Genomic DNA, 19,148 nt, shown 5'->3' with positions numbered 1-19,148 from the left:
TTAAAATTACAAAATATACATATTACCATACCAATCAATCTTTAGACAAAAAATAAGGAGGATTAGGAAACCACAGAAAGTGTGGTCTTGGCTCTTCCCCCCACGTTTTTCACCTTCAGGTGACTTTCAAAGAATAAAAAATAATAAGTACAATTCAATAGCATTTTTATTTTAAGTAATTTTAATTTTACTGAATACAGAATAAGCACCACTAGTGATGCTGTTGTAGATTTTTCCCCTCTCTGAAATGTTGCCCGTTTGGCTCCCAGATCATATAACAATCCTGTATGTTTTTGCTGCAGCCGTCACTTTTTGTTTCTCCAACTATGATTGTGTTGGCTTGATTTGGTGCACAACTTTAAATACAATAACCATGAACTTCAGTGGCCATTGCTATGGAGCGAAATACAGTCAGACATACGAATCAAGAATTTGGGACAAATTCAAAATGTGTCATCAATGCAGTTGAGAACAAAGCATGATGCCATGAATGCTAAATTCATAATCAACCTAGAAACTGATGTCCTTTGAACAGCAGTCTTTTTTAATAGTGAAGTCTTTAGCCGATGCCCAGAATTATAGTTAATGATTACTAAGTGGATTGGTGAGAAGACAGGAGTCAGTTCATCCCTGAACTCTCACACACTCATTATTGTCAGTGTTGCACTGAGAAGAGAAGATGCATTAGCTTAAGATGTTGTATCAACAGGTGGCAGGTTTCCATTAACCCTCAAACGGCGCAAATTGAAACTGGGAATATAAAATATGTTCAATGGAAAAAACTTTTGAAAAAACTTCTATTTAACTCAAAAAGGTTTTTATGCTCACATAAAGTGGTATTTAAATTGATTCAAAAAAGCCATATTTTGCAAAACTGCTATGGCTTTTCTAGGTCACGTGATGCTATGACTATGTGCTTGTCAGTTCAAAAGTTGAGCGGATCATCCAGAAGTTTTGAATCCACAATTCCTCTGTGAAATTGTGGACTCTCACCTCCCAGGAATCCCTCGTACGTGGCTGTTTCCACATATAAGGAGCTTGCGTTTCCATTATGGCTCCATAACATGCCTACGTGGCCTTGGATTGAAAATAATGAAGGCTAGTGTGGTGGCTGCAACAGAAAAAACCTGCTAAGCTGCTAAATAAACTGCCAGTTGTGAAAATGGTGTTTTGATAGTTACATTGACTCTAAACCACCTTTTAATTCAGTTTTAAAGTCTCTATGTGTCACAGAGATGAGGAAATACAAACAAGACTGTTTTACTCAAACATCCCTGCTTCTGTTTCAAAATAAAAGTCCTCTGACATCATCTCTGTTGACAGAATCCCATCAGTTGTTGAAAAAAGGCATTTTATTTTGAAATATTTGCAGGACTGTGTTGTTGACAATGCAGGAGCTGCACAACTTCATAAATGAGTGGAATTTGTGCTTATAAATATGAATAGTTTTTTTTAAATACTTTCACAGCAAAAAAAGTGATGTATCCAATTTCTTTAGACTAATTAAAAAAAATCCCTTAACAGCCCCAGTTTTATTCCTTAAAGGGGGTGCACTACAGACTTGCAGAACAGATAATTCTGCAGGAAAGCCGATAGCCAGTTTCTTCCGTACTCACACATAGGAACTCATCACGTATTGGATTATACTTGTCTTTTTTCATATTCATCATTTCGTTTACATTGCACTGCAACTCATTTTATCATGCATTGCCATCATTTTCTATCCTGCCACTAGGGGGGGCACCAAAGTCAAAAACTCTCAAAGTCATCAAACAGCGGCTTTAACCATTTCTAATTAGTCAGCATTCATTTAGCCATTCCATTTAATGATAGATCTTTGTCCCTGTTTACAAAGACAAACGCACGTCACTCCTGTCTCCTTCAGCAGCCCACAGAGTTTATTGCTCCTCTAGCTTTGTGCTTTTGTGTTTGTCTTCTCCTGCACTTCTAAAGAGGGGTGAGCCAGTCTGCTCTTATTGAAGACAGATGTTTGGTTTGATTGGACACACGCTGTTGTGTTGTGTGGAGCCAAACTCCTTTCAAAAGTCTGGAAATTAAATGTTCCCGTTGCCTAACAGCAAGGATAAAGACATCACTTACCTTTTCAGAATCCTCCAGAGTGCATCTTTTCATCGCAGGAAGTTTAAATTTCAAAAAGCAGTTAAGAGCAGTTCACTTGTTCGAAGCAGGTGAGAGAGTTCGTGATTAAAAGGGAGCCAAGAAATATAAATGCTGTGTCTGTATCTAATCCTCTTAGATCAATCTTTTAAAGTGATTGCTTGACCGTCATCTCATTGAGAAATTTTTGCTTTAAGTGCTGTGAAGCTTTCTGTACCATATTCCATCAAGACATCATAGCATGTGGTAGCAGAGACTGAGAAACAACAAGGGAAGTGCAGCTTGGTGGAGGAGGTGTGTTTTCCATTTTTGGAACTGGTCTGTACATTAAGATTATGTTGAAAAATATATACCGTTTGGTTAATGATTGCACCGCAGTGTCGGAGCACCGAGAGTACTCTGGCATCAGAACATCAGTAGCATTGAAAGCGAAACTCAACCGTTCAGTTTACTCAGTCTAAAGGTTTGCATTCACTCACAACAGTTGTGAACGGATAAACAATTTGATTATCTACCTTGCGACTCACAAACTGCTGCCAAGGAAGAAAAGAAAAGAAAGAAAATCTCCTCCCCCAACTCTGAAATGCTGCCGGTAGAGATGTATCATAAGGAGCATGAAGGTCTGTGTAGAGCAAACAGGAGAGGCAGTGGATGGATGGATTTCATGCAGGAGTCTGATGTACACGTCATACTTAATGTCATGTTGCCAAATCCTAATCATCTGTGCCAGCTTGTGTGTTTGTCGATCTACCCTTGTGGTTGCCATGCGCTTGTGTTGCCGAAACATAACCATGTGCAGTCTCACCATGTGCTTGTGTTGACGTCACGGTCGCGGCATACCAGAACGTTAACAGCAGAAAACAGCTGCTCTGTGTGTTAGCACACAGGCTTGCACACACATGTGTGAAAACCACTCTCCCTGACTCTATTTTGTGAAGCTCTGTGCACCTCCAACCTGTTTTCAGAGCAACAGCAAGCAGCTCCTTAGGTTGGATCAGGGCTCGATAGGCTCCCTGAATGTTGTTGTTGGTGGGACAGTATTTTCAGCAGTATCTGCCAGAGTTGAAAGAATCCCTATATGTTCAGAAGAGGTGTCATGTCTTCTCCTCATAGCTGGAGCGTAGGGCAATGACTGTTATGACTGTTCCCTTCCCTTGCATAGCAAATTGCAGCTTCTTCGCTCCAGCGATTTGTTTGTGGCCTGTAGATGTAGAACAAAAAGATACAGTACACTGTACAGGTGTAGCTACTGCTACAGGAAAGCTAGCACTAAATGATGTACTTGGCAGTTTAGGCTTTGGTGTGTGTGTGTGTGTGTGTGTGTGTGTGTGTGTGTGTGTGTGTGTGTGTGTGTGTGTGTGTGTGTGTGTGCACGTAACTGTAAAAGCAGTTTATCAGGACCTTCCAAAGAGTTTGATACCATTTCTGGTACTGCGATGATACTAGTTTAAATACATTTTGTTTAAATGTCATTTCAGTCAGAATCACTGTGATATCTTGTTTCGGAATGCTGAATCTTCCATCTGCACAAAAAATGCACCCTTTGTTACTGATAAAGAAACCTTGAAACTTTTGTTCCGATTCTTTTGTCAAACTACCAGTTATCACATTGCTGAAAGATATCAGGCTGAACTGACATGAGCTAGCTGATGCTCCTTCCACAGTTAGAGGTTGGATTTGTTCATTTTTGGATGAAGTGAACTGAGTGCTGCTCATTTGATGCTACTTATCAGTCAGAAGTTATGACTGGTTGGCATGGCTCTATAGAAAATGATTTTACTGCAAGTGCTCAATTTAAGGCTTAAGAATCACCTTGGAGCAGTGGTTCAACATTTTGTTTAATTTACTTGCTGGCATTTCCTTTTATTGTCTCCCTGCTTGCGAGAGCCGTGGCCGGAGGCGTTATGTTTTCAATATTTTAAGAACACCTAGAGGGTATGTCCTTAAATTCAGCATAAAGTCCCACTTTGACTCAAGAATGAACTGATCAGAATTTGGTGGTCAAAGCTCACTCTGACCTCTTCCATCTCGTTCTCGTGGACAACATATCTCAAGAAGGCATTTAGGGAATTCCTTTACATTTGGTACAAACTGCAACTTGGACTCAACAATAAACTGATTAGATTTTGGTCAAAGGTCAAGGTCACCATGACTATGCATGCATGTCATTCTCATGAATGTGAATTCTAAAGAAGGCCTTGAGAGAATCCTTCAAATGTAATTTTAGTTTTCTTGTTGGTTTTGAGAGGCTATGCATCCTGACTAATCTGGAAAAAGTTCTAAACAGTGAACACAGTATGTTATGCCATTTCAGCAACAGTTTTTTGGAACGCCTCAAGGAAATCACATTACATCTGGCACAAACATTCACTAGGATTCATGGATGATCTGATTTGATTTTGGTGGTCCAAGGTCAAGGTCACTGTGACTCACTTACTTCATAAAACGATGAAGTGATGACATTTTAAATTCAAAGGTCAGTTTCACTGTGATACCATAATGTTTTTTAGCCATTACTCAACATCATATCTCATGAACAGAAGGGGAGACATTTGGTCAGAAACTGAATTGTTGACACTAATCTTGAAACTGTGCTGATTGTGGAGATCTTCTGTGCTGTCAGGTTGAAGATGTGTGTGAAGCATCCGTGTTTTAGAATTTATAGCTTCTTTGCAGCAACATTTGTGTTTGAAGTATTGTCTTTTGTCATGGCTATGTGAGTCTGGACAGACATGGATGCACACTGTAACTGACTGATAAAAGCATACAAGAGTATGTTGTCAGGATAGATATAAATCTTAATCTTTATGTGTGCTCAGTACAACAGCCAGGACTTATGTAGCTTAGCTTAGCATGAAGACTATAAGCAGGAGGAAACACACCTGAAAACACATGGAAAGCTGTGGGGAAAATGTTGATTCTCTGTCTGAGTGGGGCTTTGGTTGCCTTTAACCCCTCAATTTCAATAAGCGTGACAAAAGCTCTTTAATGTTTATCAGCAGCTACTCTGACAAAACTGAATTATAGAACATCCACAGATATGAAAACAACAGGTACATGAGCACGTAGCACTTTCATTTATTTTGAATATTTAAACATCTCTATTGTTCACTAGCAATTAAAGTGTTGTGTGTGTGTGTGTGTGTGTGTGTGTGTGTGTGTGTGTAGAGCTTTTGAGACACAGCCCTTATTCATTAAACATTCCATTAGCTTTATGCATTTATTTGTTTCCCTCTTAATTAGCTATTGCCCATTTTCATTTAAAACACACAAACCCTATGAAGTCATCTAAATGAAAAGTAAGAGTTTGAAAAAGTTAACTTTCCCTGCTGGAACATTAGTAATAAATGCGAGGTTAGTGCAAATGTTCCTGAGGCATATTCAGAATTTTAAATGGATGAATTTTTAATGTAATAGAAAAGAAGTAGAGCCAGCGGGGCAGTAATAGTTCTAATAAATCATTGCTCTCATGAAGGAACTAGTAGATGTGTCATATTCATACTAATATCCAACTCTATCACTCAGGAAATGAGTCACTCCTCTGAACACAAACTAACTTCAGCACTACCCCCAAGGCTGCACCCCATCACACAACACTGGACCCTCATAACCATCTCTAGCACTATCAATCAAGCCAATCAGTGCAAAATGACAACAAGTGTAGGGAGCATGTTTTTTTGTTTGTTTTCTTTTTAATTTATTTATTTTTAATCTAATCTTTATTTAACCAAGTTGGTCCTATTGCGATTAAGAATGTCTTTTTTTTTCCTTGTTTAAATAATTATTTGAATAATATTTTTCTATTTATTTATTGTATTTTTTTTATTTTTTGGTAATTTACAAAAGAGTGGCATCTGTACTAGTTATTTGTATGCACTAACCATATTCATGCTGCATTTGTATATTTATCAACAGTTTTGATGTTTGTGTGCAGGTGCATCTCAAAAAATTAGAATGCTGTGAAAAAGGTCAAATTTCTTCATAATTTCATTCAAAAAGGTAAACTTTCATATATTGTACATTCATTACACGTAACTCAAAATATTTCTAGCCTTGTTTTTGTTTTAATTTTGAAGATTATGTTTGAGTTGTTTTTTTGTTTTGTTTTGTTTTTTTTTACATTTTTCTAGCTGTAAGCCATTTTATTAAAATTAAAACAGAAAAATGCTTTAACATTTTGGCTTATGTAATGAGTCTAGATTATATTAAAATGTCACTCACTCTTAAATAACTAATGGAAATTCTTGAACTTCCTCACAATATTCTAATTTTTTTTAAGATGCACCTGTATATTTGCTGGCAACCTCTGCAAATTTACTCCTCTTAATGAAATGCTTAAACTAAGAATCTCTTTTATAGGGAGACTTAACAGAGACAGTCAGCTGTGAAAACACAAAGTTGCAGACAGAGACACAAAGGGTGGCAAAATACAGTTTATAAACACTAAAATTTGCATTAAAAGAGAACTTTCTATGGGTCAAAAGAGAGCTTTCACAGAATCAGTTGTGCAGGCAGGCAGACTTACAACATCTACAACCTATAATATCTGCCTCCAAGTCTCTCAGTTTAGATTTAAAAACATTTAGAGACACCAGCTCCTTGAGTTTCATGTTATTTTGCAACAAATTTGAGGCTGAGGGTACAGAACACCCAGAAGCCCCTTTCCCAATCTCTGTACAAGAGTTCAGGACGGAGAGCATGAAGAGTTTCTGAGAATGCAGTGAGAACTGTCCAGCACTTTTCTGTGTAATGAAAACACAGAGGTATTGTGGGAGCAGACCAAGAATTGCCTTATATATAAAGGTGTACCAGAGTAAGAGCCTGCGGGTCACCAGAGAGGGACATCCTACCTGCAAGCACAACTCACAGTGGTGAGTCACAGCTGTCCAATTTACAATGGACCTCAAGGACACATGGTGAGCTGTATCTACCATGTGGAGACACTGAGCAGAGGCATGCACGTACAAAAGATCACTGTTGTCCAACACAGGCGAAAAAGCTCCAGCAACAAGACATTTATTTTTACATTAAGAGAAAAGCACACCAACAATGTATTTTGTAATTTAAGCTATTAGATCCTCAGCATACTGTAACATTTTGTTGATGTGTTCTTGTGTGTTGTCTCTGTGTTGTTTTGCTGTTGATACCACCAGGCCACGGGACGTCCTTCAGGGTCGACTGCCACACCTGCTCCTGCTTCGCCGGTGACACCATCTGCTCAACCAGAGAATGTCTCGGCATCGACAGTTCCAACGAGGAGCGCAGACAATTTACCGGTCTGTCTCTGTGTGTGTTTGTTTGTCAAATGCCCCATTTTATTGTCCACACACACAGTGTCCATGTGAGTGTGCAGTGATGAAACAAACTCTGCTTGAACAGAGCCGCTCTCTCTCACCTATAGCATTCAGCAGCATTGAATCATTCAGCAGCTTTATTCACTGAAACACTGAATCATCAACATTAATCTTAAATCATACTGATTACTTCAGACAGCAACATAAAAGACAACCGAGTGTCATTAATGTTCACATTACATACACAGCACTTGATAATCTTGTGTTAATTCACCTTTTTCTAAATGTCCATGTAAAAGTACTAATACCCCTAATAAAGTAAAGCCAAAGCCAAATAATAAGTACCCAACTCTGGAAAATCAAAAAAAAAGGGGAGAAAAAAAAATTGTTGTTTTTGTCCAAGAAAATGACTTAAGTGTTTATTAAAATAATTGCCAAATTACCTAAGCCAGAAACAATAAAAAAACCCTCAAAGCTATTTAAAAAAATAAAATGACTTATATGTACTAAAATACAAAACCAAAGTACCTAATTCATAAAAATAAAGAAAACAACCAAAAAAATTCAAACTCTTAAAAAAAAGAAAATAACTTAAATGTAGATTAAAATAGTTGCCAAAGCACACAGTGTAAATGACATCATGTTTTGTACACTTTTTTTTTTAATGCAAAAACCTTGATTTGCAAAGTAACTAAAGCTTTCAGATAAATGTCGTGAAGTAAAAAGTACAATATTTCCGTCTGAAATGTAATGGTGTAAAATTAGAAAGTGTGAAGTAAAGAAAAGTGAAGAAAAGTATCTGGAACTTGTACTTAAATACAGTTCTCTAGTAAATGTACTAAGTTCCATTCCACCACTGGTCCTGTGTGTACTATTAATTCATTTCGGCTGATTTGTTGCTGCTTCCTCTCTAATTTTCAGAGGATTTTAGATGAATGTAGTCAGATGTCTTCATTCCATCACAATACATGCCTTTAATACTTTCCTGCTTCATACTATAGCTGTTATCCCCCACTGTCCTCCTCCAGGCCTCCCCTGTAGCTGTCCAGACCGCTTTGTCCCTGTGTGTGCGTCTAACGGGCGAACCTACCCCAGCGCCTGTGTGGCTCGCTGTATGGGTTTCAAGGACCATCAATTTGTCTTCGGCCGCTGCCGCCTGTCCAACCCCTGCATCAGCAAGCCCTGCCAGAGAAACCAGAGGTAGGTTCAGCTGCTGCTGACACGGAGCACCAACTCAGCAACAGTAAGGGACTGTTCTTAATTTATCAGAGGAGAGAGGTGGGCGTGACTTTGTTTTTATGTTTGTTTCCTTATCATGACTCTTCCCACAGCTACAGATTTCCTTCAGCCTCCCTGAGTAACTGAGGTAAAATGCGTGATCTTCTCCCCACTATAAATAACCTTTTTTTTTAATATTCAAACCACATGAAGGTATTGGAGCTAAGGTAAAGAGCAAACAGCGGAGAGGGACTGAGAGTTATCACCAAGACAAACTGCTCATTTCTTAAGTAAAATGCAAATCCTCCTTACAGACCACATCATCACACAAGCTTTGTTTGCACTTCAGCAGCTGAGAGAGAGAGAGCAAGAGGAAAAGAGAGGATAATTATCAAAAACAGGGGAAAATTAAAAACAGTTTTCATTATTATTAAACTATATAATTAAAATTGTCTAATGCTTTTTTTGTTACTTTGTTTTTTTATGTTTTTTTAATTTCTGTTTTGTGCAAATTTTCTGATAATTTTCTTGTTGGCCTTACTTTTAAGTCATTTTGGTCATTTTTGAGTCATATTATTCAGTTGCTCATTTCCATCATTCCTTTTTTTGAAAGAAATCAAACCATTTTACTCCGATTTCAAAGGGTTAACAAGCTGACATATCATACATACACATCCCAGCACGCACATTAGCAAATAAACTGATGTCACGCTGATGTCAGCGGGCAGCCACATCGCCAAAGAATCCCCACAGACCTGTGGATGAAACTATATCATAGAAGATGACTGCAGTGCTGCTAAATGGGTGAAAACTGCCGGCAGACCAGTGCACATGTTGGAAGACTCGGGTCTAAGCGGCGTCCTCAGGTCAGAATGTTGTGACCAGCCGTTTGTCTTACTATCATGGGGAAAAATAGTTACACGTATACACGATGTGTATGAATCAGAGAAAGCAACTAAACTGGAAGTCCTAAAAAGTTCCAAATCAGGACAATCTGGTGAGAATTGATCAACCTTGTCAATACTGTCAATATAAAACTGTTTTCAAATGCAAGATAATGGACTTGTAAACATGCTGTGAAATTCAAAGGTTAATCACAATTTGAAAATGTAATCACTTGACAGCCCTAGTTTTTTCCCCCACAGGATCTGGTTAGTACAAATGGTTTATTTTTGGTTTAAATAAAACATGTAGAATTAAGTGATTTTAATTAAATTTTGGTATTTGAACCTTAGATGTGGTTATTTTTCCTGACAAAAATATTCCTTGCACATGATGTGTCCAAGGACTCATGGGAATTTGAAAATCAAAAGGTAATTTCTGTTTTTACAGTCTCTGGCTAAGATGAATGGCCAAATTTGGGTGATTTTGAAATAACATATGCCTTTCAAAAATGCTAGTGGTTTCTGTGGGTATTTAAAATAAATACAAAATCCAACCAAGTTGTATGTCCATCCTGGAGCCAAAATAAAAACTTTGAATCTCCTTAGTGCTTATAAAATAATTTGATGTGTTGAGCTCAGCCCCCTCCCCTCGCTCCAATAATGAACAGTCCGTCATAAAAAAGTCATTACAACACTTCTTCCGCTCACTTGTTGTTTCAGGTGGCTGTGCTTGTGATGAGTTAACTGACCCCGGGGTCTGTATCAGCGAGGGGTTTGTTACATTTCATTCACAGATCGTTGTCGGCCCCCATGCCTCCTGCCATCAGCTTCGACCCCTCACCCAAAATATACAATGCTGTTTTGGAAGAATTCCACCCTGAGGACTACAAATCCAAAGAAACAAAGACAAAATATATTTTCAGCCTCATCAACATGTATAGTGATATTCAAACACCAACGGCAATTCAAGCTTTTTCACTGTTTTGAGGGCTTTAAGGATTTGCGTATTTGTCACATACGTAAGTTGTAATATGTCTAATAAAATGCAATGTTACAGGATCTTAAGGCCTGTTAAAAGAATATTCTTAGAAATAATGATTGGAAAAATGAAAAACAAAAACACAATAACACAAAAAACTAAAATATAGGCGTACATTTTTCTTCTTTAAGATATAATTAGTAAGATGTGGTTTTCTGATCTGTCTTGTTTTATCATTTGTTCTTTTAATATTTAATTTGAAATCCAAATTAGGCAAGTTTTAACAAAAAAACCTTATTTTGTTATTCATTACTACTGGGAATCCAACAAACTGTTATTTGTTTTTCCTACTTTGGATTTTACTCTCAAACCCAAAAAAAAAGGAAAAGGAAAAAATGGGCCAGGGGCTAAACTTGATTTTTAGATGATTAGATTGCCTGAAATTAATCCAAATTAATCCATGTTCACTCTCCGATGTTTAAAACACAACAAATTTCATGAAAATCGGTTCAGAATTAAACAAGTTACAGTTGATTTTGTAGTGCAATCTACATATTTCAATACACATGCATTTGTTTACTATTTTACTAGATTTTGACCTCCTCAATAAGGCGCTCGCCCGTACGCATGTCAATCCAAAAACGCGCAAGCCCCCAGGAAGTGCGGCAGGCTCTGATGCAGATTTTACATAGTGGCCAAAAGTTGAATTACACTGTTTGGGTCCGTCATGTGATGCTCACAGGCCCAGAAAGACTTTTCCTCATAGAGTTACATTGGGGAAGAGACGTCTGTAAAGCAGTGGGTAATTTTTTGCAAGGTCAAAACCTCCACGGAACGACTTATTTCACTATTTAGATTTAAACCATCCAGTTCGATAACTTTTGGAAAGTCTAAAAGAGCTGCAAGATTAAATATTTTAGACGTCCATTCTAGCTGGGAAAGTGCTAAACATATGCATAGGAATGAACAGGACCCCACCTCCGTGGCTGTATCTAGACTTTCTTAATACATCCATGGGGATGTGGTATCTACGTTTCTATATCTGTGCCTTGTATAGTAGCCTCAGCGACCAGAGTGTGAATGTGTGTGAGTGCGTGAGTGAATGTGTAGAAACGGAGAAAAGGTAAATGTTCTTTAAGTAGTTGAGAGACGAGAGAGCTATATAAGTTCACTTTATCTTCAAACTACAAATAGCTGTTTGCTGCTATATTAATGCTTTATTGTATAAAGCTTCTTAAGGCACACACACTAATGTGTTGTGGTATGTGTGTATGGAGCCTTGGTGGTTACTATGGTGATAGAGCAGGGTGTCTTTGTGGGTTTGGAAGGAAGCAGTTTGCTCTTGTTGCTTTGCTTTTATTGCAGCTTTTTTTCCCCAAATATCCTCCTGAGTGTGTTTTTTTTTTTTATCTCTGTCACTGTGTGAATGTGAGTTGTTGATTTGTATATTTGTGAGCTTAATGGGTAGCTTCAATTCATAAATTGGGAGTCAGACATTAAGACCAAGAGACCAGTACCAAAGGGGATCAAGGCAGCCCCCATGCAAGCTAGGATAGCAAAGTTCCAGGGTGAGAATACAAAAAACAGTACAGTACAACTGAGCAGGACACAGACTGTGATCAGTCCTTCCTGATATGTTCTATGGAGTTCTATGTTCTAAGGACCCCAAATTTTATTAAACTTGGCATGAGAGTCTGACAGAGTGTACTGAATCTGCTCGAGATGAAGACAAAAAACCATGTCATTAAGTCATTTTTTGAAGCAGGGAGGAGATATTGACTTCCACTCTCTTAAAATGACAAGTTTGCAGCAACCATGCCGTCAAATTATTGTTTCAGTCCAACTTAAAACTGACTTTTAAAATACATGTAAACATGTTAGTCTGACTGAAATTATTTTTACTCTTTATACATATACGCCTCAACCAGACCTGAACTGTCTCTCTGTGACTGCACCCAAGTCCCCACGCCGAGTTTTGACACGGAAGTTGAACAGCATAGCTTCGTAGAACAAAAGAGGAAGAAGAAGGGAAAAAAAAAAAACTAAGACAAAGGTATCAACCATGCCAAAAAGTTATCCATGTTGTCACAGTGGGACACACAACCTGTTTCCTGCTTGCTAACATGTCTGTTATGTGACATAATAGGTCAGCAAGAAGAAGGTCCAATAGCAACTAGCTAAAAGGGGGCAGATCTCCACCTGCTGTGGCAGATTTGCACTTATCTCCATCAATAAATCAATATTCCCCTGGTGCTTGTATACAGTCGTCCAGTTAAATTGGCTTATTGAGCTATATCCAGAGCTTGACTTAACTGTTCATGTAGTGACTAGTGGGAACAACACTTTCAAGAGTAAGATCCTTTATTTTTAACCCAAAACAGCCCTGAAATGAGTATCGCCAAACCCATCAGACTCCATTTAAATAGATACTTATTTAATCATCATGAAACACTCTTCATTCAAAGTCAACAGGAACAAAATAAAACTCACAAAAGTCGTCTTCGTGTTTTGCGTCTCCACCCTTCTAACAATCACCAACTTCTGTTGAAATAAACCCGTGATTCATCCAGCTAGATGTGGAAAAAAAATGCTTCCTCAATACAAGCTAAAGTTACTATTTATTTAAATGAAGTTTGGTGGGTATGGAGATAGCGTTCTTTTAAGGTGTTTCTTGTTGAAAAGAAAGGATCTGTGTCTTTAAATAAAAGTTATATTTCTGTAGGGATCTGGAAGTTATCAGACACTTATAACAATCTGAGTCTGTTAGTGGCAAAAACAAACACCGCAGTGGATATAAATAAAAAGTGCACAAATGCCCCAACTGCTTACATTAGAAGCCTGTTTGGTGGCTGCCAGCTGCAGCACTCTTACTCAATACTGGACCAGTTTAGAAACTGTTGTTCTAATTACTCACTTACATACACAATCATGGGAAAAATCGGGCCGTGGTTGAATAATATTAAAGTTACCCTTTAATACACATAGATATAATTAGTAGTCTGTGGCTTTTCACCTGTACTGCTGATGTATGGAAAAAAGGTTGCATTGTACAGATGAATCTATAAAGAAACATTGTGTGTGTTTCCAGGTGCATCCCAAAGTATCGCGTGTGTCTGAGTGACTCGTCAGATTGCCCGCAGTACGAGTGCGTCGGCCGGCCCGGAGCCTGCGATAAGAACAGCGTGGAGCCGGTGTGTGACACTGACGGAATGGTCCACGCCAGTCTGTGCCAGATGCAGCAGGCTGGGAAAACCCTGGCCTACATGGGCCACTGTCAAGTAGGTTATAGCAGGAGGCAGCTGCCTGAGATAAACTCAGCGCTGACCTTCCTGTTGCTTTGTGTTATCTTTTTTTCTCTTTTTTTTATATACATCTATGCAGTACAGACCTGGAAGCAAAATCATGAGCAGCTTTAAGTGTTGTTAAGTGCGATGTAGAGGACAGAGCAAAGACAGAAGGACAGCGAATGCATAACCTGATGGTGCCGTTAAAAGGAAAAAGTTATAAATCATATTAGTAGGTGAATTCTTGCTCTGCAGAGGAAAGATGATGGTCATTTAGCCAGTTGAGGTTTTGCTGAGTGGAGTACTGGCTTGCTTTTTGCTCCCAAAATGTATCTGACTGAAAAAGACAATGTTTTGATGCAATCTGATTATTTCTTGATTATGTTCAGAGTCCAGTCATGGATTACAAATCTAATGATGTCAACATGATATAACTTATTGGGTGTCTACACTGTATAAACCAGCGCCCCGCTTTTTGTCATGTTGCCCATTTGTCTGGTTTTGGTGATATAAATCTAAACATTGAATCTGTTGTCCTGCACCTGGCACATAGGATGGGGTGGGCATACATGCAACCTCAGTTCCAAAAATTGGATTCTGTGTAAAAAGAAAATAAAAAACAGTATGCAATAACTTGCAAATCTGTTTTGACCTATATACAGTAAAAAGACAGGATATTTTACTTTGACACTGTTAAAGTTTTTTGTAAATATACACTCACTCTGAATTTGATCACTGCAAGAAGTTCCCAAACTGTTGGGACAGGAACACCAAAGACTGGGAAAGTTGTTAAATGCTCAGAAAAACATCTGTTGTGAACATTCAGCATACGGGGTGGGTGATATATCGAGTATACTCGAGGTATTGGGGCTTATTCGACGTGCAAAAAGACTATAAATGACTACATCGCCAACATCAAGTAGCAACTGTCACATCATTTTTGTAAGCTACTTGAGTTTGGGCTCTCTCTCACACACACACAGAGCAGGACTTTTGCAGAACTCCAGACTGTGACTATTTAGTCACATTTTGCAACCACAGAGCACGACTGCAATTTGCAAATACTATCAATATCTGAGCTGTAGAGCTGTTTGTTTCCAGCTTACAGAGAATAAATCATTACGTTTGAAGGCACTGCAGTAACAGTTTAATTTAATGAGAGGTAGTGACAGTTGTGTGAGCAGGTGAGGTGTGTGTTTTTATTTGCAGAGCTCCAATTGTGACTATTTAGTCACATTTTGGGACCAGTGCGACTTGGAAACATCACTAATATATGAACTGGAGAGCTGTTAGTCTGTTGCCTGCTCAAAGTGAATGAATCCTCACGGTTAAAGACGGCATAATATCTGTTTAACAGTATCTAACAATAACGTCCAACTGTTGACCGGAAGCTTCAAGTCCACCGCAAAAACATTTATACTTCCTGCCTGAGACAAGCCAGGTCCTTCAAAAATAAAAGCACCATGGGTTCTGCTTTTATTTATAGTTATAGTTATAACAATACCTTTTTCAATTTTCATTTTAAATGCACTCCAATTATCTTCCTTATAACCGTTTTTTATTAAATGTTATTATACCAGTAGTTAAATATATGACAGTTGCTACTTTAACGTTATTGTAACTGCAGTTCATTCAATAATTGTGTATTTTCATCGTTAACATTAGTTTAAAGGACATTTAAATATATAGAGATATATATTGTGTATCATGATATAGCCTTAAGAAATCATGATGCTTTTTTTAAAGCCAGATCACCCAGACTTAATTCCATGGGTCGACAGGTTAACTGGTATCATTATTGGGTATGAAAAAGGCATTCTCAAAAGGCTCAGTCGTTCTTAAGCAAGGATGACCTGAGGTTCACCACTCAGTGTAAAACTGAGCAAATAGTCCAGCAGTTTAAGTACCTTTCTTAATGCACAAGTGTGAGGATTTTAGGGACGTCCCTGTTTGTTTCAGTAAAACAATGCCAAGCCACTTTCTGCACATGCTCCAACAGCGTGGCTTCATAGTATTACAGTGTAGGTTTTTTACACTGACCTGCCTGCAGTCCAGACCTGATCCCACTGGACATGTGCGGCACATTAGGAAGCACAAAATATGAAATGGAGAGCCAGGACTATTGGGCAACTGAAGCCGTATATTAAGCTAGAACTGGAAGGAATTTCACTTTCAAAACTTTAGGAACTTATTGTTAGTATCAAATTTAGAATGATTGTATATGCAGGAAAAAAAGATGAATTCATCAGTTTTTTTTCTTGACCTTGGGATCAGCATGGAGGACAAAATAGTCTCAGCTTCAAAGTTCACTTCGCTTGTCAGAGCTTTTAGTAGCATCTCATGGTCTTCATCAGTGAATGGCTCTAAACTGATTTTCTTGTGACAGACGTTCCACACACAGGTCATTCTGGTAATTCTAACAGAGTGAGTATTTTGGCAGTTAACTTTAGACGAGGTTCATCTCACTTGAGTTCACACATGTTTTTACTAACAAATTTTCATGACTTTTCCATTTGAGATGTGACTGAAAGCGCAGAAAAAGCTAGTAAGTAAACTTTGAATTTAGATTATTTAGTCGCACATTATCCCTTTCACAGGCATTGTAACAGCAAGGCTGACATTTTTAAAATCAATTTGGTTTTCTAAAAAATTTGCAAAACCCAATTTATTTCATACAGATGTTTTTATACAATGCATTTTAGTATTTTAGTATATACTGCAATTCTATTATTTTTATATGTTTATTGTATTATTTTAAACACATTCTGCAACTAGATTCATTATTATCTGTATTTATTCTTACTATTATTTATTTATTTTATGAAATGACTTTTATTTTTATAATTATAATTTTCTTATATTTTTATAACACTGACAATTTGTTTTTAACCATATATTTTATACAGATTTTTATTTTTAACTAGATTCATTTTTATTTGTATCTCTTTATTTTTGTTTATTTATTTTTATATGTTTGTTGTGTGAAGTTATTTTTATTTTCAGATTTCTATTAGATTACACTGACTTTTGCAGTTTTGTGCAGTGCATTGTACTGGGAATTTTTTTTCTCATAAATTGATGCATTTTGTTAACATATTCTATTGTCTATAATGTTGTATAATTTTTGTTAATGTGTTTGTTAAAGGGTTATACAGCTGTTTTCACAGACTGTGGTGTACCCCATAGAAGTAAAGTGAGTTGAACCTGGTTCCCAGAGGATGACTCCCGATGTTCTTCATCACCATTTAAATCTTCCCTCAGTGTCACCATCAGGACAAAACTCCAAGAGCTATCCAAATGTAATGAAGAGATTGATGAAAAAATTTACTTTTGAAATTCATGCTCCTCAGAAGATGAACCCTTGCTCTGCACATATTTATTAGAGTTTTCATCCATCATTTCAGGCTAGAAATGTTACCATGGTGCTTTTGTGTTGTGAAGGTAACTGGAGAAGATGTAAAATAGTTTCCATGCTTATTTGGATATATCAGAATGGAAATAATTATGTGTGTAAATGTGCAGTTTATAGAGCTACCTGGTGTGCTCTGTTGTCAGGACGCCTGTAGGAAGCCTCAGCAAGTTTGTGGCCATAACGGCGAGACCTACGCCACAGTGTGTGATGCCTTCTCGGACCGCGTGGCTGTGGACTACGAGGGCTCATGCCACGCTGTGGGGGCCGTGTCTGATGTGGCCCCAGAGTCTGCGTGCAGTGTCATACCCTGTCCACCTCTGTCTGCTCCAGGCTGCCAGCCTGTCACTCCACCAGGTGAGTTACACAACATCACCATTTTAAGACTGTGTAATTCTAAACAAATTGTTCAGCCAAATCCTGATTTTCATGGTTCAGCTTTTTTACTTTATATCAACGTCATAGATAATTTTAACATATTGTTTAAAAATTAATTAATTTAGAACAGGATGAGAACTGAATATTTAAATACCTCAGACACTGTTTGTTATTTATGAGAGGGCATGGGTGGTGCAAAAAGGGAAGAGGCATGTCACATGGGGGGGGGGGGGGGGAGGTGACATGCAGCAAAGGGCCATGATCTGGGAGCAAACCAAAGGCTGCTGCCGGACAGGACAGAATATTGCCTTTAAGTACATGGGGGGGGGGGGGGGGGGTGCATGCAGCTGTACTATCCAAAGGCTGAGCTACCAGCAAGCACCCATCACTGCTGATTTTTTAATGAAAAATGTAGGTGATATATTTTTTAAATGATTTTTAAAGAAAAAAAAAATTGTTTTTTTTTTTTATAAACACTTTGGGGATTTTTGTTAAAGAAAAGACTTTTTTCTTTTAAAAAAAAATTATATGTATGTCTTTTATCACAGTCAGAAACTACAAAAACAAATGATCATTAGATGTTCAAATTTCCAACCATCCTCGAACATATCATATGTTATTATACAGGTTTGAGTAAAAAAAATCCTTGGATTTTTTCAAAGCTTTCAGGATACATTTAGTCTTCCAAAACTTTTTTAGGCCTGGAACTTGCTTTTTGCAAATTCCATGACTTTCCAGGTTTTTCATTACAGCAGGAACCCTGCTTGACGATCTTTCCTTACGACATGTATACAGCATTACTTTCTGGAGGTTGTATTTTAGTAATCCATGACCTCTGACCTCTTCCCAGGGGCCTGTTGTCCGATATGTGCCAGTATGCTGCAGATCCTCTGGAACAAAGAGCAGATGAACACTTTCTCTAAGGTAGGAATTCCTCACAGTTCATCTGTGTCATTTTGGCGACAAGGCTGCCGTCTCTCTACAGAGAACTCAAATGCAGATGTTGATGAAACTGAGGTTCAAAGAAATATGTCACTGATACAAAGAGAGACCTCACATAAAACTAGGCCATCTCTGCAGTGGAAAGATACTTTTGAAATTGGTGCTACATGAGCAGAGAAAACAGAAAAAGACACTTTTGGTAGAAAACCTACAACTACCAAAATTCACTAGACAATACCAGACCAATAAATGCTCCTACTCTAGGGTGACATAATGACTGGTCCATGTGAAACAATGGCAGCCAGCCAGATCTCGTATTCTAGTTAGACAGTAAACCATAAATTTTTCTAAAAACATTTGAGGAGAGCTCAGCTGCAGCTCAGTAACAGAGTCTTGGTTTTTATTTTGATCACTGATGATTAGTTTTACTGTTTGATCTTCATTTTTCATCCTCCATTTTCACTGTGTAGGATAAGTATGGCGTATAAAACATGTTTCTGAAAACATCAGAGAGAAATATGCAGTGCAGTAACATAATATTGAAATGTAATCAGTCAGCACTGCCTATTTTTATTGTTCAGTCAGATTTTGGTCCAAGTTTGAGGGAGAGAAAGGGCCTCCATTAGGACAACACACACTTGT

At 37.9% G+C, this 19,148-nt stretch overlaps 1 protein-coding gene across 1 annotated transcript in view; it reads left to right on the top strand.

Moving 5' to 3' along the window:
• Positions 1-19,148, top strand: part of LOC121960524 (reversion-inducing cysteine-rich protein with Kazal motifs-like) — a 91,702-nt gene that overhangs the window by 49,581 nt on the left and 22,973 nt on the right. The window contains 5 exon segments of the mRNA XM_042510269.1: positions 7,272-7,394; positions 8,441-8,612; positions 13,582-13,771; positions 17,333-17,543; positions 18,415-18,488. Coding sequence (XP_042366203.1) covers positions 7,272-7,394; positions 8,441-8,612; positions 13,582-13,771; positions 17,333-17,543; positions 18,415-18,488 — 770 coding nt within the window.

The sequence above is a fragment of the Plectropomus leopardus genome, chromosome 21 (genome assembly GCF_008729295.1).
Source record: "Plectropomus leopardus isolate mb chromosome 21, YSFRI_Pleo_2.0, whole genome shotgun sequence".
In the NCBI taxonomy this organism is placed as follows: domain Eukaryota; kingdom Metazoa; phylum Chordata; class Actinopteri; order Perciformes; family Serranidae; genus Plectropomus; species Plectropomus leopardus.
This window is presented reverse-complemented; position numbering and strand designations above follow the sequence as displayed.